We start from the raw sequence: 21945 nt of genomic DNA on the forward strand, positions 1-21945 counted from the left end.
CAGTATTCACATGCTTCTGTTCGAAATAATACTTCTCTGATCAAGTTGTCTTTCGCTTTCTTCTTGTTGTGGTTTAATAAAGCTTAAATGTCTAAATTGGCAAATTTATCTGCAAATCACATGCATGCTGAACTAGGGTGCCTGGTCTGTGCATATCACTGTCAGACCTCTGTCTTGTGTGTCATGTGTTCCTGCCTCTTGTGTCCATATTTGGTTTGTTTCCTGTCCTTGTTTAGTGTAATTACATATTTACTTTTGCGCTTTACTTCAGTTTCGCTGTAAAACCTCAAGTCAGCACTTACAACCTCTCAGATCTGGCAGTACAACTTCAAATCTGAGCACTTTGTCTTTTGCGTTTCCTTCTGCGGTATTCCTGTAGCAAAACTCACTTGTGCACTTGTGAATGCAGACGTGACAGCTCAGAGCCGGGGGCGGGACTGGACTGCGAATGAAGACATTTTATTGGTCGATGCCTGACCAATGAACAACGCCAGCCATCGCGACTTGCCACGCAGAAAGAAACATGTTTATTATGCATATGTATCAGTTATTTGTAATACACTGGAAACTATTTTCATTGAATATCCTTAGCTTTTATATGATTTTAAGACACAGCATTCATCTTTTTGTTTCTTTTCAGTAGGACATAAGCCTATAGGGGCCTATCAGTTATACAGTGGTATTGTGGCTGCTGTGTGTCACATGACAAGCATGTTACTTTGGTCTAGAACCGCTCCTGAGCTTACATAAAACAGGAACACACCCATCACAACTTGACATGCCATGACCTGCATAAACACACCCTCTGTAGGGAAAGAAAAAACACATGCCATCAGTAGAACGAGAAAAGCACAGAGCAAAATGGTAGGTTTTTTGAGATCTCCTTTGAAAACATCATGTCACAGTAAGTTCAATAATAGACAGTTTCATAACATAATATATCATCTAGATTTTTCTCATGTGTGTATCTTTAGGACATGAAGTTGTGGAAAACTCATTTTAAATTAAATAAAGCAGCATTTATTGCAAGCAGCTCAGGGTGGTCATTGATTATTTAGATTTTTTTTCAGTCTCTTTATGTTTCTGATTGTCAGAAACACATGTGGAGAACAAAATATTTAATACAAATTGAACATTAGATGTTAAAAATGTAATCCATATAGCACTGAAGGAGAGTAAGGAGAATGCTAACTTAAAAATGAGTCTCTTTGAGCAGAGAAAGGAGGAAGAGGATGTTGTTCACTACCAGAACCAGCGAGCAGCATCTCCAGACCCCAGCTGTGTGTCTATGAAGAGCGAAGAATCCATAGAGCAGCCTCCTAATCTGCGTGATGGAGTTGTGACCTTTAACCCTAGGTGAAACTATCTTCCTAAATTTTTCTGCAATATTTCATTACATGTGTTTAGTTCCTGTGTCCTTGGTTGTTATATTTACTCAATGGTTCATTGATTAATCGAATTAGTTCCTTATTTTATCACCCATTTATTCTGTGTATTTGTATTCTCCTGTTTGGTGCCGTTTCATGTCTGTTCTTGTCCATGTATGGTTTGGTTTACATTCCTGTTCATGCAACTGAGTGCCTAATTCTTGTTTTTGTTTTTTTTTCCATGAAAGACCATTACCTCAACTCCTCTTTGCAACCCCTGTGACAGGGTCATTCTTCTCATTATTTAATAAGTAATGAGATACAGATCATTTTTAGAGAGAGAATGCATCATTTAATAGATATACCACATTTTACAGTTCAAACAAACATTGGGAAACTGTCATTTTAATATTGAATCTTGCTACAGCTCAGTATTGGAGATTCTGCATAAAAATAGTCTGGGCCTATATTAAAGCTGATTATTGTCTCATCTGATATTGAGGATAATAAATGTAGTTTTACTAAAAGATGTTTCCACTCATACATTCAATCTTTTTTGTTGTTGTTGCTCTTGTTTCTGCTGTGTTGATAGAGATGATCAGACTGAAGACCCGTTGCAAGGTTTTCATCAACCAGTTGATAATAAACTACAGAGAGTCAAAGACCAACACAAAACCAGCATGAAGAACAAGTATGATAGCTTAGCTGAGGGAAGCATACTACAAGAGACTCGAACTCTCCTGAACAGGATCTACACACAGCTCTACATCATAGAGGGAGAGCGTGAAGGAGTGAATGAAGAGCATGAGGTTTTACAGATGGAGAAAAGGGCCAGAACACAACACTCACAAGACACCTCAATAAACTGCAACGACATCTTTAAACCCTTGCCTGAACCAGGATGTGAGGAGAAAGACCAAATAAAGACTGTTCTTACTAAAGGCATCGCTGGAATTGGAAAAACCGTCTCTGTGCAGAAGTTCATTCTGGACTGGGCCGAGGGAAATGTCAATCAGGATGTAGATTTCATGTTTGTGCTTCCATTTCGAGAGCTGAACTTGATCCGAGATCAACAGTACAGTCTTCACAGACTTCTGCTGGACTTTCATCCTGAACTTCAAGATCTGGACTCAAAGATTTATGAGGAGTGTAAAGTCATATTCATATTTGATGGTCTGGATGAAAGCAGAATCACACTGATGTTTTCAGACGCTCAGAAAGTTTGTGATGTGACTGAGACTTCATCAGTGGGTGTGTTGATGTCAAACCTCATGAAAGGAGAGCTGCTTCCCTCTGCTCTCATCTGGATCACCTCCAGACCAGCAGCAACCAATCAGATCCCCTCCAAATACATCAGCCGTCTGACAGAAATTCAGGGATTCAATGAGCCTCAGAAGGAGGAATATTTCAGGAAGAGAATCAGTGACCAGCATCAAGCCAGCAGAATCATCTCACACATCAGAAGAGCAAGAAGCCTCCACATCATGTGCCACATCCCCGTCTTCTGCTGGATCTCATCTACTGTGTTTCAGAAGCTCCTGGAAGAAGATCTGAGTGCAGAAATCCCTCAAACTCTGACTGAAATGTACATCCACTTCCTGCTGATTCAGATCAACATGAGGAACCAGAAGTTTGAAGAGAGAGATCCAGAGAAACTCCTGCAGTCCAACAGAGAAGTGATTGTGAAACTTGCTGAACTGGCTTTCAAACAGCTGATGAAGGGCAATGTGATGTTCTATGAGGAGGACCTGATTGAGAGCAGCATAGATGTCACTTACGCTTCAGTGTATTCTGGAATTTGCACTGAGATCTTTAAGGAGGAATCTGTGATTCATCAGAGGAAAGTCTACAGCTTCATTCATCTGAGCTTTCATGAATTTCTAGCTGCTTTCTGTGTGTTTTACTCCCATATAGTCAAGAACAAGGAATTACTAAAATTATTGGGTGAAAAATATAAATATTATCATGACTCTGAATATGACTGTGGCTATAATAAGCAAATGTTTGATCAATTATCTCTGTATGGATTACTAACAACAGCAGCTGAGCAAACTCTTCAGAGTGAAAATGGGCATCTGGATCTTTTTCTGAGATTCCTGCTGGGTATTTCAATGGAGTCCAATCAAAAACTCCTACAGGATCTACTGCCACACACAGAAAGCAGCTCAGAGACCATCAGAGAAGCCACACAGTACATTAAAGATGAAATCAAGACAAATGACAGTCTCTCAGCTGACAGATCCATCAATCTGTTCCTCTGTCTGCTAGAAGTGAAAGATCAGACTCTGTACCAAGAGATTCAGGACTTTGTGAAATCAAACAAACACTCAGAGAACAAACTCTCTCCAGCTCACTGCTCAGCAATAGCCTACATGCTTCAGATGTCAGATGAGGTGGTGGATGAGATTGATCTTATGAAATACAACACGTCAGATGAGGGAAGAATGAGACTGATACCAGCTGTGATAAACTGCAGAAAAGCTCTGTGAGTAATAAATTGTTATCAGGGAAAAAATAGGTTTAATTAGTTTGATTTCAGTTACAGTCAAATCATAACTATTTTTATTGATATTTTATTTAACACAAATGTGAAGACAAATTGTCTGTTCATTACACAGAGTGTCTATTCATGCCTTGTTGGCAGAAGCTATTTACACTAACTGTATGGTTGAGCTAGACAAAATTACAAAGGAATCTCTTCTGTTGACAGAAGCAGTGGCGTGGAATGTAAGGATGGCGAATATAATTAGAGATGTTTGACCTTGACCTGAGTTGAAATCCACAGATTTCCAATCTCATTCTTCTCTTATTCTTCCAATCGCATATCAGCTCATATATATTTATTTAAAGGGGACCTATTATGCTCCTTTTAACAATATGTAAAATAAGTATTTGATGTCCCCAGCGTGTGTATGTGTATGTTTAGCTCAAAATACCTCACAGAATTTTTTTTATATCATGTTAAAATTGTCACTTTTAGGGTATGAGCCAAAACATGCCGTTTTGGTGTTTGTATCTTTAAATGCAAATGAGCTAGTGCTCTGGCCCCCTTTTCAGAAGAGGGCAGAACTTTAAGAGCTCAAGGTCAGGCATACAACTAAACATTCCACTATTAGTACAAGCCTGTTATCTTTACAGAAGACATACTCGGTTTGAAAGTCAGTCATCTGATTATACAGTGCATAATCAATACGGGTTAATGAAGTACACAAACGGGGAGCAGGGAACAAAAAAATATCTGATCATCTGAATTGGCCAGCGATTCACTGAAGGGGGCCATACAACATCAACTCTGCATGGATATTCATAACTAATAAAAGAACCAATGTGAACGATTAAAATAACACAAGATAAAATAATGCACACTTCTATTGTAGTTTTATTAAAATGTTATTAATTTAGCCCTATGTGATGTCTGATTTTATATTTTTTGTTAACACACATTACTTATTATGTGTCTGGATCCATTGATCTGTCTTATTGACTAGTGCTGGCTACTTGACAATTTATAATAATTCATGGGTAGAGTGGGGGAAAACATCCCTCTTTAAGACTGTATTTTTTCTGTATGTGGAAGTGTCCGCATTCAAACATTTCAGTGGGCTTACACAAATTGCCCTTTACATCAGATTTAGTTCACAAACAACTCACATTTGTGACCAAAATATGATTTTCAGTGACAATTAATCCTAAAATTCAACATTAGTGTGCACTCAGGGGATCCCTGGTTCTTGTCAGACTTGTGAATACAGCTCACTGGAGACTCACTCTGAACGGATAATTTGAATCAGTGACTTGTTGACTTGAGAACAGCTTGTGGCAGTGCAAAAATTTTGGGCCACAACATATTTTCAGTTTATTTTTGTTTTCACCTTGAGTGATTGAGGTGGAGTGTTGCAATTAATTATGTGAAACAACACATAAATCCCGAGACACACTGCACGATTTTCGGCTGTCCCAGATGAAAGATTGGCATCGTGAAACAATCGTGGTGAATCAGAAATTGCCACGACTGTTTCATGATGCCAGTATTTCATCTGGGACAGCCAAAAATCGTGCAGTGTGTCCCGGCCTTAAGGCTCATGGGCATAATGGACTTGCAATTGTAATAAACCAAACAATAACAATATTGAACTGATAGGTGCTGTTGCAGTCAGCTGAGAATGGAGGTGGTGACTGCAAGTGATGTTATTAGCAAATTAAGTGCAGGTGACCCAGGTGCAAGTCAGAGAGTAGAAGTCTATTACATTGTCATGCACAAAGTATAGAAAACATGTCATCCTCTGTTATAGACTTGCTGGATGTGGTCTCTCTAATCAGCACTATGAAAGTTTGTCTTCAGCTCTCCAACCATCAAACTCCTGTCTGAGAGAGATTGACCTCAGTAACAATGACTTGCGGGATTCAGGAGTGAAGATACTCTCTGCTGCACTGAAGAGTTCACACTGTCAACTGAACATACTGAGGTTTGACTTTCACATTCACTTATTCACAAATATGTGTAATAATAATTGTAACAGTGCTTGAGATTAAATGAAAATCAGATTTGTAGAAGTTGTCTGCATTTATGACAGTCACATTATTGTAATAGAGTGAATTAGATCGCTGATATTTTCTGTAGTCTGATGATTGACCCATAGTAAATAATAATGAGTAAATAAACTTTCAGACATGTCATGCTACTTTATAGACTTACTGGATGTGGTCTCTATGATCGACACTGTGAAGGTTTGTCTTCAGCTCTACAATCATCACATTCCTGTCTGAGAGAGCTGGATCTGGGTAACAATGATCTGCTGGATTTGGGAGTGAAGCTGCTTTCTGTTGGTCTGAAGAGTTCACACTGTCAACTGAACATTCTGCGGTTTGACTTTAATATTCATTTACTCACTATGTTGAAAATTGTGTATGAATAGGAGTATCATAATTATGGCTAGCAATTTCACAATTAATTTGTGAATTGAGAATTAACAGAAGTATAGCTTCAGATAATGTTGATGTTTTGTTCAAAATAGTAGATAAGATTTCATCATAATTAGCGACCAACTAAAACACTTGGCCCTTGACATTTCAATAGCTTTCATTTCATTTCATCTAGCTGCTGCAACAGAGATTTGAAGCAAAGTATTATCAAATCATACTTTATGGCACATGATAATTATGCTTAGTTTATGTTAAACATAATTGCATCACAATAGTATAGGTCTCCTATTAAAGTCTGTGTAAAGAGAATTCTGATAATTGTTTCTAAACACATTATAAATGTTAGAAATGTATTGCTGAAACACCATTACAAAGACTCTGGACTATGTAGTACTGAATTGTGGCGTTAAACAGTTTTTCACCAATTCTGTGTTTTTTAGGCAGGGTTAAACGCTGGTTAAAGTGTGGCCCTGCCCCTAACAGTATAATAACTATGCGTATTAACGTCAGTGGTTCTCCCACTCAATCTGGAGTTACTGTCACCATTCATTACTACAGTCTACATTTTGCTTGCTAACTATTCCTTCCTTACGCAAATGCATATTACCTGGTTGCAACAATATACAAATCAGCTCGGTTTCATTATTTAAATTTCCTAAAAAAGATGATATGAGGAAGAAGTGGATTAATTTTGTGAAGAGCCATCTTGATGGAGAGCTGACGATCACCACCAACACCCGCCTCTGCGGTGATCATTTTACATCCATTCAGGTTGTAGGGGTATTTGATAGGTGAGAGAGACGGCCGCTTTCCCGCAAGTGGGCGTGGTTTCAGTGCTGACAGCGGACATGCCCCCAGCGTTTGAGAGCAGTGTCCTGCTTATTTTTCAAAGATTTTGATAACTTGTTTTAGTTACTTGGCAGTTTTTTTTTATCATTCACATTTTTCTGTTATGTGACAAACTTAGAACACATATTTTAATATCGCTTTACACAGACTTTAAAGTTTTGCTTTATTTATTACTAATAGAACAGTCTTGCAGCAGTCATGAGATGCCTTCATTACTTTAATATTTCTTGAGATTTTTATATATACTATATATATAGATATACAGTATACACTGCTTTTCTTACTTACAAATTTTGGCTGGAAACAAGACAAAAAATCTAAATCAAGAAGGATTTTCAATTAAAAATTATTGTCTTGTTTTCAGAAAAAAAAGTCTAGATAAAGTGAGTTTTTGTTGAAACAAGCAAAATAATCTGCCAGTGGGGTAAGAAGAATAATCTTGTTTACCATTTGAAATGAGATTATTTTGTTTACCCCATTTGCAGATTATTTTGCTTGTTCTAAGGAAAAATACTTAATTTTGATTTGTCTAGAAAATCCTTCTTGATTTAAGAATTTTTAGATATTTTGATGGAAACAAGACAAAAAATCTAAGTAAGAAAAACATTTTTTGCATTTTATATATATATATATATACAGTAGTCAACATTTGAAGTGGATCAAAAAAGTTCATCAAAGTTGTCCTAAGACAAGAACGCATTTTGGATTTAGGTTTTAGGACAACTTTGATAAAAGGTTTTAATCCACTTCAAATGTTGACTAGTGTATGTGTATATATAAAAATATATACTTCTATATATCAGAATCAGAGAGAGCTTTTATTGCCAAGTATGCTTGCACATACAAGGAATTTGTTTTAGTGTCATAATCTTCCAGTTCACAGAGACAACAACGACACACAGACTTATTTTTATTGAATTAAAATAAGATGAGAATAAAAAAAATACATATATGTAAATATAAACAAAAAAATAAAAATAATTTAAAACATAAATGATTGTACATACAGTTATGCTATAGATGATAGAATGGGATAGAATAGAAGGAGATGCAGGGATGTATTAGGATGGAGGTGGTAGCAAATAAATATAAGGTTATTGCACATTGTTATTGCATAATGGGGTGTGGGGGGCATTTTACTGTTCATAAATTGGATTGCCTGGGGGAAGAATCTGTTCTTGTGCCTGGCTGTCCTGGTAATTGGGGCTCTGTAGCGCCAGCCAGATGGCAAAAGTTAAAAAAGGGCATGCTTGGATGTGAGGGATCCAGAGTGATTTTCTGAGCCCATTTCCTCACTCTGGATGCATACAGTTCTTGAAGGGTGGGCAATAATCCATTCAGCAGTCTGAACCGTTCTCTGTAGTCTTCTGATCCCTGATTTTGTAGCTGAGCCAAACCAGACAGTTATTGAAGTGCACAGGACAGACTCAATGACAGCTGATTAGAACTGTTTCAGCAGCTCCTGTGGCAGGTTAAAGTTCCTCAGCTGGCGAAGGAAGTACAACCTTTGTTGGGCTTTTTTGTTTTTTACATTGGAGTCGATGGGATTGTCCCACTTCAGGTCCTGAGAGATGATGGATCCCAGGAACTTGAAAGTCTACTGTATGATGGTGAATGGGGAGAGTGCAGGGGGGTTTCTCCTGAAGTCCACGATCATCTCCACTATTTTGAGCGTGCTGAGCTCCAGGTTGTTTAGACTGCACCAGACAGCCAGCTCTTTAACCTCCTGTCTGTAGGCAGACTCGTCACCGTCCTGGATGAGGCCGATGAGTGTGGTGTTGTCTGCAAACTTCAGGAGCTTAACAGAGGGGTCTTTAGAGGTGCAGTCATTGATGTACAGGGAGAAGAGAAGTGAGGAGAAAACACATCCCTGAGGGGCATCAGTGTTGGTGGAGCAGCTGTTTGACATGAATTCCCCCAGTCTCACTAGTTGCTGCCTATCTGTCAGAAAGCTGGTGATTCACTGACAGATAGAGCTAGGGACAGAGAGCTGGGTTAGTTTGGTCTGGAGGAGTGTAGGGATGATGGTGTTTGAAGGCCGAACTAAAGTCCACAAACAGGATCCTCACATAAGTTCCTGATTTGTCCAGGTGTTGCAGGATGTAATGCAGTCCCATGTTGACTGCATCCTCCACGGTATAGATGATGCAGCCATACTATTATACAGTAAGCACGTTGTAAGAATGAGTTCTTATTTTATTTTTAGGAAATCAAATCGTAGAGATTCGATATTGATTTGATTACTTGATATTAATCAAAACATATGATTTCTACTTTATTAATGACTCGTCCAGGGAGCATTAAACCGGTATCTCTTAGCAATTCTGTTTATTTCGTGGCCATGATAATAATACAGAATTGGTTGGGTAAATTCTGAGCGCAGGTAGCAAGCTCTGGACAAAGTTTTGACATGAATATTACACAACAGAAGACAGAAAATTTCTTTATAAATGAATCAAAGTTTATTTGCTAATTACGATAACATACTACACAAAACACACATATACAGGAACGCGATTTGAAGAAAGTTAAAGTATAGCACTATTTGCTATTTCAAAAAGATATACAGGTGCTGGTCATAAAATTAGAATATCATGAAAAAGTTGATTTATTTCAGTAATACCATTCAAAAAGTGAAACTTGTATATTAGATTCATTCATTACATACAGACTGATATATTTCAAATGTTTATTTCCTTTAAGTTTGATGATTATAACTGACAACTAATGAAAGTCCCAAATTCAGTATCTCAGAAAATTAGAATATTGTGAAAATGTTCAATATTGAAGACACCTGGTGCCACACTCTAATCAGCTAATTAACTCAAAACACCTGCAAAAGCCTTTAAATGGTCTCAGTCTAGTTCTGTAGGCTACACAATCATGGGGAAGACTGCTGACTTGACAGTTGTCCAAAAGACGACCATTGGCACCTTGCACAAGGAGGGCAAGACACAAAAGGTCATTGCTAAAGAGGCTGGCTGTTCACAGAGCTCTGTGTCCAAGCACATTAATAGAGAGGCGAAGGGAAGGACAAGTTGTGGTAGAAAAAAGTGTACACGCAATAAGGATAACCGCACCCTGGAGAGGATTGTGAAACAAAACCCATTCAAAAATGTGGGGGAGATTCACAAAGAGTGGACTGCAGCTGGAGTCAGTGCTTCAAGAACCACCACGCACAGACGTATGCAAGACATGGGTTTCAGCTGTCACATTCCTTGTGTCAAGCCACTCTTGAACAAGAGACAGCATCAGAAGCGTCTTGACTGGACTGCTGCTGAGTGGTCCAAAGTTCTGTTCTCTGATGAAAGTAAATTTAGCATTTCCTTTGGAAATCAAGGTCCCAGAGTCTGGAGGAAGAGAGGAGAGGCACATAATCCACGTTGCTTGAGGTCCAGTGTAAAGTTTCCACAGTCATTGATGGTTTGGGGTGCCATGTCATCTGCTGGTGTTGGTCCATTGTGTTTTCTGAGGTCCAAGGTCAACGCAGCCGTCCACCAGGAGGTTTTAGAGCACTTCATGCTTCCTGCTGCTGACCAACTTTATGGAGATGCAGATTTCATTTTCCAACAGGACTTGGCACCTGCACACACTGCCAAAGCTACCAGTACCTGGTTTAAGGACCATGGTATCCCTGTTCTTGATTGGCCAGTAAACTCGCCTGACCTTAACCCCATAGGTTTTCTATTATGAAGAGGAAGATGCAATACGCCAGACCCAACAATTCAGAAGAGCTGAAGGCCACTATCAGAGCAACATGGGCTCTCATAACACCTGAGCAGTGCCACAGACTGATCGACTCCATGCCACGCCGCATTGCTGCTGTAATCCAGGCCAAAGGAGCCCCAACTAAATATTGAGTGCTGTACATGCTCATACTTTTCATGTTCATACTTTTCAGTTGGCCAACATTTCTAAAAATCATTTTTTTTGCATTGGTCTTAATTGATATTCTAATTTTCTGAGATACTGAATTTGGGACTTTCATTAGTTGTCAGTTATAATCATCAAAATGAAAGGAAATAAACATTTGAAATATATCAGTCTGTGTGTAATGAATGAATCTAATATACAAGTTTCACTTTTTGAATGGTATTACTGAAATAAATCAACTTTTTCATGATATTCTAATTTTATGACCAGCACCTGTACCAGGGGCAGATCACGAGCAGAGAACCTTACTATCTTTACTTTTAAAGATTAAGACTACCAGCTCAGTGAGATATGAAGATAGCTTGTTACTATATAGATAGTTTTCCTTTGGTGTGTGAGATTCTACAAACCCGATTCCAAAAAAGTTGGGACACTGTACAAATTACGAATAAAAAAGGAATGCAATAATTTACAAATCTCATAAACTTATATTTTATTCACAATAGAATATAGATAACATATCAAATGTTGAAAGTGAGACATTTTGAAATGTCATGCCAAATATTGGCTCATTTTGGATTTCATGAGAGCTACACATTCCAAAAAAGTTGGGACAGGTAGCAATAAGAGACAGGAAAAGTTAAATGTACATATAAGGAACAGCTGGAAGACCAATTTGCAACTTATTAGGTCAATTGGCAACATGATTGGGTATAAAAAGAGCCTCTCAGAGTGGCAGTGTCTCTCAGAAGTCAAGATGGCAAGAGGATCACCAATTCCCCCAATGCTGCGGCGAAAAATAGTGGAGCAATATCAGAAAGGAGTTTCTCAGAGAAAAATTGCAAAGAGTTTGAAGTTATCATCATCTACAGTGCATAATATCATCCAAAGATTAAGAGAATCTGGAACAATCTCTGTGCGTAAGGGTCAAGGCCGGAAAACCATACTGGATTCCCGTGATCTTCGGGCCCTTAGACGGCACTGCATCACATACAGGAATGCTACTGTAATGGAAATCACAACATGGGCTCAGGAATACTTCCAGAAAACATTGTCGTGAACACAATCCACCGTGCCATTCGCCGTTGCCGGCTAAAACTCTATAGGTAAAAAAAGAACCAATATCTAAACATGATCCAGAAGCGCAGGCGTTTTCTCTGGGCCAAGGCTTATTTAAAATGGACTGTGGCAAAGTGGAAAACTGTTCTGTGGTCAGACGAATCAAAATTTGAAGTTCTTTTTGGATAATTGGGACGCCATGTCATCTGGACTAAATAGGACAAGGACAACCCAAGTTGTTATCAGCGTTCAGTTCAGAAGCCTGCATCTCTGATGGTATGGGGTTGCATGAGTGCGTGTGGCATGGGCAGCTTACACATCTGGAAAGGCACCATCAATGCTGAAAGGTATATCCAAGTTCTAGAACAACATATGCTCCCATCCAGACATTGTCTCTTTCAGGGAAGACCTTGCATTTTCCAACATGACAATGCCAGACCACATACTGCATCAATTACAACATCATGGCTGCGTAGGAGGAGGATCCGGGTACTGAAATGGCCAGCCTGCAGTCCAGATCTTTCCCCCATAGAAAACATTTGGCGCATCATAAAGAGGAAGATGCAACAAAGAAGACCTAAGACAGTTGAGCAACTAGAAGCCTGTATTAGACAAGAATGGGACAACATTCCTGTTCCTAAACTTGAGCAACTTGTCTCCTCAGTCCCCAGACGTTTGCAGACGGTTATAAAAAGAAGAGGGGATGCCACACAGTGGTAAACATGGCCTTGTCCCAACTTTTTTGAGATGTGTTGATGCCATGAAATTTAAAATAAACTTATTTTTCCCTTAAAATTATACATTTTCTCAGTTTAAACATTTGATACGTCATCTATGTTGTATTCTGAATAAAATATTGAAATTTGAAACTTCCACATCATTGCATTCTGTTTTTATTCACAATTTGTACAGTGTCCCAACTTTTTTTGGAATCAGGTTTGTATATGGTAGCAACAGTTTAGGTTTTACAGTAATAACTTAAATTTACATTTAATTCCCGTAATTTCATTAACTGATATTATGTTCATATACCAACCTATTGAAGTACTGAGAAAGTCACATGATGAACCAAAGCCAATCACAAGCAGCTTTTAAATATTAACATATATAGAAGGTGCACAGTGTCATTTACACAAAATTTACACAAACACTAAACACCATCATGGCTTATTATTATGTATTACTGACACTCTATCATCCAATTTGATACTGTTAAGTGCTTTCACACAATCTGTATTGTTAAAAGAGGTGATTTTGGGGCCCTTGAGATGTGTTGACATGCTCTGATATTTGTGCTTATTTCAGCTACTTATAACAAACTATTGACCAACATGTATTTTTTTTGTATTCAGCACAAACTGTGCTACAATAATATGTGACCAAGATGGATGTACATGTTTGCATTTTTTAGAAAAAAAAAATATTATGTGTGGTTAGTAAGTTTTGGAGAAAAAATGTAGCTGAAATAAGGCCATAAAACCCACACTAAATAGTCCTGAATAAGACTTTTGAGTAATCAGTCTTGTAGGCTAGAATATTTACTTCATAATTATGCTTACTCATTCACAGGAAACAATATATTGATTTAAATTTTTAAAGACATGTTTTGTGATCGAAAGCCTATATGCGAGGGAGTGGTAATGGCCTTGAATATTAAGTGATTTTCACCTGAGAGACAAAGGGCCCTCCCCTAAAGCTGCTAATGGCCCATCAGTGTGACTGAGACTGAGGCAGGTGAGAGAGAATGTGAGAAGATTGAATTTTTTTTGTTGTTTTTTTATTATTATTTGTATTTTATTTACAACACAGTATAATCAAAACATACATAATGAAGGTCACAGACACATTATTGTGCACACTGATCTAACCTCAGAGATGTGAAGAGACTTTGAGTCATTCCTGCAACAGATTCTGTTCAACAAGTAAATCATACCTGGTATTCACTTGTTATTTAAGTGTATCTGCTTATTTCCATGGATTCAAGAAGAAAAAAAAAACAATCAGTAGTCAAGGAGCTTGTTGTACCATAGAATATCAGTGTAGTTGAACATCTCATGTTGGTACAGCGCTCTCAGAGGAAAACAGTTTGAAGAAAGTCAGCAGGATTCACCTGTGGTTCAGGTATCTGATTCAATAAAATACAAACAACCAAAAAAAAAAAACAACATTTGTGAGCATGTTAATATCAGGAGCATCTCTCTCTCTCTCTCTCTCTATATATATATATATAAAACACACATGAAACTGAAATAATGCAATAAAATTTAATTTAAAAACATTAGATGTAACATAAAACCCTTATGTACAACGCTGATAAGAAAAAACTAAGAAGAAACAGTTATTTCAACAAAAAACATCAAATTTAAAATGTAATGCAGGGAATTCTGGCAATGTTAATTTACGGTTATTCACTGTAAATTACTCATTCCTTTTCACTCCCAAAACAGTATGTTACCGTAAAATTACATTAAGTGTCCAAAATAGTTTTTCACCATATACAGTATGGGAACTTACAATTAACCATTGAACAGGTTTTTACTGTAGCATTTTTACAGGCTTTTACCATTAAATTCATTTTTTTACAGTGTACAGATGAATTACACAGTAAAATAATTTCATAAATTAAAAAAAATAGTTGTATTCCTTATTTATAGGTTGTTGGATAAAATGTATAAACGAATGTAAATGTTTGATGACAAATTCAGTTTCTTCTGAACACCACAGATTAGTTACAGTCTGTCAGCCATTTAATGGATATTGTGACAAGAGTTAATTTCTTTCTGCTTTATTGTTCTGTTTAGATTGGCCATCTGTAATCTCACTGGTAAATGCTGTGAAAGTTTGTCTTCAGTTCTACAATCATCAAACTCTCGTCTGAGAGTGCTCGACCTCAGTAATAATGACCTGGAGGATTCAGGACTAAAACTGCTCTCTGTTGGACTGAAGAGTTCATATTGTCAACTAAACGTACTGAGGTTTGTGTTTCATATGAGTAGCAGATATTTCCTGTCAAAGACCACTGTTGCCAAACTCAGTTTTTTTGAGGACCACAGTCCAGTATTCAGTATTTGAAAAATACAGGTATATGTTAAAGAAGTGTTGGAACTAAACTCTGTGCCCTTTCAGGAGATAAATGTATCACCCTGCTCAAGTATTTCACTGAAATCATTTGTGTGGGCATTCAACTATTTAACTAAGACATTGTTTGGATTTCGGACAGAATTTGGCACACCTGAATTTAAAGATCCCTTATCCACATATCTGAACAAATCAATAAATCTGAGGTATTTCATGTAAAAAGTACATAAATCCCACTCTTGCACTTTCAAATGCACCAAAAGGAATCTCGGTTGCACTTTATTTTACAGTACATGTACTTACACTGTATTTACAGAGTACCTACCTAAGAAAGTACTGGTAATATAAGGAAAATACATGGGCTAGGGTTTTACCTAGTTACTGTTATTACTAAAATAAGAACATAGTATGTATGAGTAACAGGACTGTAAAATAAAGTGCTACCGGAATCTCTTTCCATTTTCAAACCTTCTTGCATAACTATTTGTTCCTCACGATGGCCAAGCAATTCTAAACTGTAACACAAATGCAGATTCATACATTCACATGAGCATTTGTTGTGCATATGTGAAGGTCCAAAAGTTCAAAATGTGTGCTTTTCAAAATCAATTTGATTTCTCTCATAATAAGTTTCTCTTACCGAGCCATTGCCGGGGTAACTGCAAAATTCAGTATCACTTTGATAAAGAAGTTCTTCCTAAATGGATTTCATGTCAAAATACCTTTTATGTAGTCTTTTCTAAACCCAAAATAAAAATAAATTCTAATTTTCTAAACCCCCCCAAAAAATAAAAAAAATAATCCTAATAATCTGAGGCTACATCCACACAAAACCAGAGCTTTCCCTATCCAATCTTTTTTCCCCTCGTCTCAAGAAATATATGCGTCCACACGAAACCACAAAAAAGACTCAAAACGATGTAGTATACATGCCAGACCAGCATGTGGCTCTGTAATTCTGCTACAGAGATACATTCAAAATGGAGAAGAAGACTTGGACTATGCGCATAAACCTTGCATGCGGTATACAAACAAACATGGAACAATACATTTATTAATCTGTGTTAATGTTACAGTAGTTAATAAAAAAAAACAGTTGTTCAGTATTCAGTATCCACTCTGCAACCTGGTTTAAAAAAAATAGCTTCCACTCTCCCAAAACGCCAGATCCTTCAGGACGAAACACCTATACGATACAAAAGTTACAGCTAAAGGCGTCTCCGTGTGGACGGGGCCTGAGTGAGTTATGCTTAATGTGTCTGCCTCATCAGGTTATGAAAAGGATACATGCCTCTGAATTAGGGTGACCAGATGAGATTGGTTGAAATTCGGGACGGGGGACGGGGGGGGTAAATGAATAATGAATAATAAAGATAATGAATTTCAAACGAAAGTGACTGAACCAATCATGTTTTTATTAATATAAGTAGCCTACATATACATATAATTTTATATAATATAGAAGTAACGTTAGGCTATTTTTATACTTCAAACTGAAGTTAATGAACCAAAAAAAAAAAAAACAAGATGCTGCAGCCAATGAGCAGCCGGCGGGGGCTGGTTGCCAGGCTGCAGGATGACTCAACCTCGCTCCACGGACAGTTTTTTATGTTTTATCAGACAATAACTATTTAAGATTTTGCTTCAGTATAATTTTCGGGACAATTAGAGTGGGATTCGGGACAGCAGCTTAGATTTCGGGACTGTCCCGAATTTTTCGGGACGTCTGGTCACCCTACTCTGAATGGACTAGAAACTTTATGGAAGTGTCTAAACTTGCAATCATCAGCTTTGAGTGTGATCATCTCTTCATCATCTGTCATCATTAACTTATTTTCCAAATCAATAAAAAAAAAATGTAACCTATGGTTGCATTGCATGTTTTACAATCTGAACACCTGAGACATATTATAAGGGTCATTTATCCATGTAAGCTCACAGTCCAGTGAAAATAGACTAATTTTGAAGAAAACAGTCCCAAGAAGCCTAAGAAAATGTTTAAATAGCTTTCACGACTCTCTATAGCTCTCGTAAGTAGTAATTTGTGCCATAATGTTTATTTGCCTTTCCCCCATTCATTTGTAATAATTATCACATATAGAGCATAGATCTCCAACCCTAATCAAAACACACCTGAAGCAGCTAATCGAGCTCTTTGGGATTGCTTGAAGATAAACATACAGGTGTTCTGAAACAGGTAGGAACTTGTGTGAAATTTTTACTTTCGTTTTGCAACATGCATCACATCAGGGAAGAAAATCAAGAAAGAAAAATGTATGCCCAGAGCACCTCCTACTGGTCACCACATAAAATACAAGGGGAAAAATACACAAGACACCGCTTAATAATTTAACAACTTTTAACAAAAGGAGGAAGAATTTTTTTTTTTACTCAAGTCCAACAGAATAACATTCTGGTAAGAGTGCAAATAAATCCAACCCTGCATATATTATATAATTTTGTGTGTGAACCTGCAACCTCATTCAAAAGGGTCAATTATAATTTCTGTTATTGCATGACCTACTCAATAAAAGTGCAACACGCGAAACATATAATTGACAGCTGCTTATGAAAGTATGACTTACAGAAGGTATACTTAACTAAGAATGTTTAGAGAAACACGTATTAACGATAATGTACAACTTAATGTACAATGTACAACCTACTCGTATTTTCTTTATGATGCAAAAAGAACTAAAAATACTCCACGAGTTTTCATCGTACAGATAAGAACAAGGTATCGTTTGAAACTGCAAAGGGTCTACTTTTATTTGCGTATAGTCGTAACAACAACAAAACAATATGCTTTTAAAAAATAGAGAAAATAAAAAGGGTGCGTTCTTCGCTGGCTCTGTCTCGGTCACCTCTCTTCACAGACATGTAAATAAAACAACACGAATCTCCATGAATACTCACCTCAAATACATGAGAAGTATATGTATAGACAGCTTGAAATGTCTACTTTTAAATTAAGCAAGTCACGTCCAAAACAAATTCTATGTTAAAGTAATCCGTATGAAACCAACGCGATGTCCAGTTTTCCCGTCTCAACTCATTATATCTAATGCAGTCACGCCCACACGCCGTTCGTGCCTTTCACTTTCAAACATCCACGTGAGGCGCGCGCGAATGTAAACGCCCACATCACCTCATACAAACAAGTTCATCCCGGCTACTTTCTGTTTCTGGAAGAAGATCTGCTGAGAGAAATAACCCAGAATTTCAAAATGTGTTTTTTTTTTCCTTCAGAGCACATAAACAATATACACTATGAAAATGCCAGGTGCAAAAGCTTGGAGTCAGTATATATATGAATTAAAACTTTTATTTAGCACACAAGTGATGATAAAGACATCATGTTACAAACGATGCTGTTCTTCTGAACTTTCTATTCATCAAAAAAATAAAAAATAAATATTCTTCTCAGCTGTTTTCAACATAATAATAATATTATTATTATTTAAAAAAATTTAGCAGCAAATCAGACTGATTTCTGAACGATTGTGTGGCTGGAGTAATGATGCTAAAAAGTCAGCTTTGATTGTTCCTAAGAAAATTTCTTCACTCGGAAGTGAATCTCAAATTACTTTGTGTGATAGCTAAATATATTCTGATTAAATTACAAACAAAACATATATAAATTTAAATATAATGTTAAGGTTGACGCCTTCTCGCATAGACCCTTTTTACTCAAAAAGTGACTTAGAAAATTTAAATCAATGTATTGTTTTCTGTGAGCAAATAAACAAGAAGATTTTCTCATTATTTTGAAGCAAAAATTTCTAGGCTACAAGATCCAGTTCTCAGAAGTCTTTCACTAACCACGCATACATGTTGCTTTCTCAAAAACACAATCATGTACATAAATGCTGCAAACATATTATTGTAGCTCACTTTGTGCTGTTTACAGTGTTATTAGACTTTAACCATTTATATGTTTATAAACAACTGAAAAAAGCACAAATGTCAGGGTATGTCAAAACTTCTCCAGGCCCCCAAAACACCCTCAGACCCCAGAGGGTTAACAAGGTTTTGGGAAACGCAGCCCTGTACTCTCAAAGATTACAGATACAAGCATTTCCGTATATGTCTGATTGATAAACCAAACAAATGTAATGCGGACTGTTGCTGTGTGTGTGTTTGTAGGTTGTCTGGCTGTATGGTGACAGAGGAAGGCTGTGGTTGTTTATCTTCAGCTCTGACTTCAAACCCGTCACACCTGAGAGAGCTGGATCTGAGCTACAATCACCCAGGAGATTCAGGAGTCAAGCTGCTCAAACATAAACTGGAGGATCCAAACTGCACACTAGACAAACTCAAGTATGTTGAGCAGAAATAAACACGCTACTCTCTCTCTCTCTCTCTGTGTGTGTGTTCACTGATCATATCAGAATGTGACATTCTGTGTGTCTTATAGTGTGGATCATGGAGGAGAGTTCAGGATTACAGCAGGATTACACAAATGTACGTCTGCAAACACAGACACACACCTTTGGTGATTGTTGTTGTTTTGTTATAATTGCTTCTTTTTGTATTTAGATGCCTGTGATCTCACACTGGATCCAAACACAGCAAACACTCATCTAATTTTGTCTGAGGAGAACAAAAAGGTGATACATGTGAAAGAGGATCAGTTATATTCAGATCATCCAGAGAGATTTGATGAGTGTATTCAGGTTCTGTGTCGAGAGAGTCTGACTGGACGCTGTTACTGGGAGGCTGAATGGAGTGGACAAGATGCTGATATTTCAGTCACATATAAAGGTATCAGCAGGAAAGGAGGGAGTGACGATTGTTGTTTTGGATCCAATAAAAATTCTTGGAGTCTGATCTGCTCTGATTTTGGTTTTACTGCTCGTCACAATAAGAAGTTCACTGTCATACGTGTACCTTTGCGCTCCTCTAAGAGAGCAGGAGTGTATGTTGACACGTCGGCCGACACTCTGTCCTTCTACAGCATCTCTGACACACTCACACACTTACACACATTCAACTCCACATTCACTGAATCTCTCTATGCTGGATTTGTAGTTTGTGAAGGTTCCTCAGTTTCTCTGTGACATCATGTGAAGAGCCTGTGAGCAACAAAAGAGACACACAATTTAAAGAAACCCTCTCACTTTATATATTTGTCCTGTCAGTTACCCAGCAAGCTTTGCATTTATTAGACCTCTGGCTGGGTTTGTTTTACTCTCAGGGACTTTGTAATAATGTGAAACGTGTGTGTTGGCTTGTTCTTTGCTAGTTAGGTTCAGAATTGTGTGAAATATTGCATGTTTTGTGTGCGTTATCATTGTTCATTTGTCTATTCGCAGAAGTGTAGTCCCACTTGACAACCATGTTCAGAATTATTATTCTTTTTATGTTATATTTACACGTTTCAGTTCTTTTTATCTAGTGTACTGTGTGTAAACAGTAAATGTCAATAAAGTTTATCTTGCTTAAATAGTGGGTGCTTGATGTTGGTGTCGTGGCTGATTGTGATCTGGATTCTGAGACCTAACAGCCTTATTGAGGTGCTAGTAATGGGAGAAATTATGCTTTACAAATCTCTGCATCAGTTACCCAGTTGCTTTTTAAAACACTTCAGGTTCAAAGCATTAAAACTCTGCATCTTTGTTTAGTTTTGAAGTTTAAATTCAGTTCCCTTCCAAGGGAACTCGAACCACGTCCTCTAGCGGTCGCTATGGGGAACACCTTCAGCTTGACTGGCGTCTGAAGCAAATGTCTGAACACGACAGTAGCATTGGCCGGCAATAGCCTATGATGCCACTAGTCTGAGTACACCCTAAGTGTTCCATTTGCATTTGGAAGCTGTTGCTCTGAACCCACATCATGCGGGCAAAGGAGTTCGCCATGCAGGTGAAACATGCCATGCAGCAATTGTTGGGCTTTACAAAGAAAACTAATTCTTCAGAGAGATAACAGGAACATTGAGAGTGGCCAAATCAACAATTTGGTATATTCTAAGAAAAAAAGAATGTACTGGTGAGCTCAGAAACATTAAAAAGGCCTGGACGTCCGCAGAGGAATATACTTAACATACATGTTTAATTGAAGTGGATTGTAAACTTTGGAATGTTATTTTTGTTGACTGTGTTACTGATGTGTGAGTTGAAGCTGTCATGACGATCTGTCTATATCAAGGGTGTCAAACTCATTTTAGGGTGAGGGCTGGATGAGAAGAAATGTGACAATGTGCAGGCCGAATCACCTTTATTTTTTTATTCATAGTGCAGCAAATTACAAAAAAAAAAACCCTATTCTATAAAACTCCATTTAATAAGACCTCAAAACCTCACTTATTTCTTTTTGAAAAAGTATAATGTTGTCTACGTAATGGCAATCAAAATAATTTCCTTTGAATTACAAGGCTGCCAACTCTCACGCATTCAGCGTGAGACTCACGCAATTGACCCGATTCTCACGCCACACCCCCCTTTTCTCACGCAGACTCGTGCAGCAGTGAGAAAAAAAAAATCGCGCCGCATGATCTCGCAAAGCAACGCGCAGAGAGACCAGACAGACAGTGTAGTGAGTTTTTTGTGACAATTGTGAGGGAAATACACAATTTATTCCCATAAACTGTGTAGTCAGCCGTTCTCCCTCCCATCTGCAACTGCAGTCACGCCATCTGCGCTTTGGAGAAGCGCGGTCACGCCATCTACGCCAAAAATTTAGTTGCGCGTCTATATGGCGTTGCGTGGTAGTGATTGCCGTGAAGCTTCCAAACCTTTGCAAATTTTTTTTTTTATTTATTTATTTTTTTAAAGAGTGGGTCGGATCACGTATCAAA

At 37.6% G+C, this 21945-nt stretch overlaps 1 protein-coding gene and 1 long non-coding RNA gene across 3 annotated transcripts in view; both read left to right on the top strand.

Moving 5' to 3' along the window:
• LOC306858963 overlaps positions 1–21945 on the top strand; it is a 1377007-nt gene that overhangs the window by 998531 nt on the left and 356531 nt on the right. The window lies entirely within an intron of this gene.
• LOC306858852 (protein NLRC3-like) lies at positions 838–21396 on the top strand. 2 transcript variants are annotated; one of them, XM_079399620.1, is made up of 9 exons: positions 838–904; positions 1217–1356; positions 1960–3852; positions 5660–5833; positions 6058–6231; positions 14873–15046; positions 19296–19469; positions 19567–19613; positions 19689–20607. In XM_079399620.1, the coding sequence occupies exons 2-9, from the start codon at positions 1289–1291 to the stop codon at positions 20207–20209; spliced, it is 3225 nt and encodes a 1074-aa protein (XP_079255746.1). In that variant the 5' UTR covers positions 838–904; positions 1217–1288; the 3' UTR covers positions 20210–20607. The 2 variants fall into 2 exon arrangements, with proteins under 2 accessions (XP_079255746.1, XP_079255745.1); XM_079399619.1 differs by having other exon boundaries at positions 841–864; positions 19689–21396.

Source organism: Barbus barbus (assembly GCF_936440315.1).
Source record: "Barbus barbus genome assembly, chromosome: 39".
NCBI lineage: Eukaryota > Metazoa > Chordata > Actinopteri > Cypriniformes > Cyprinidae > Barbus > Barbus barbus.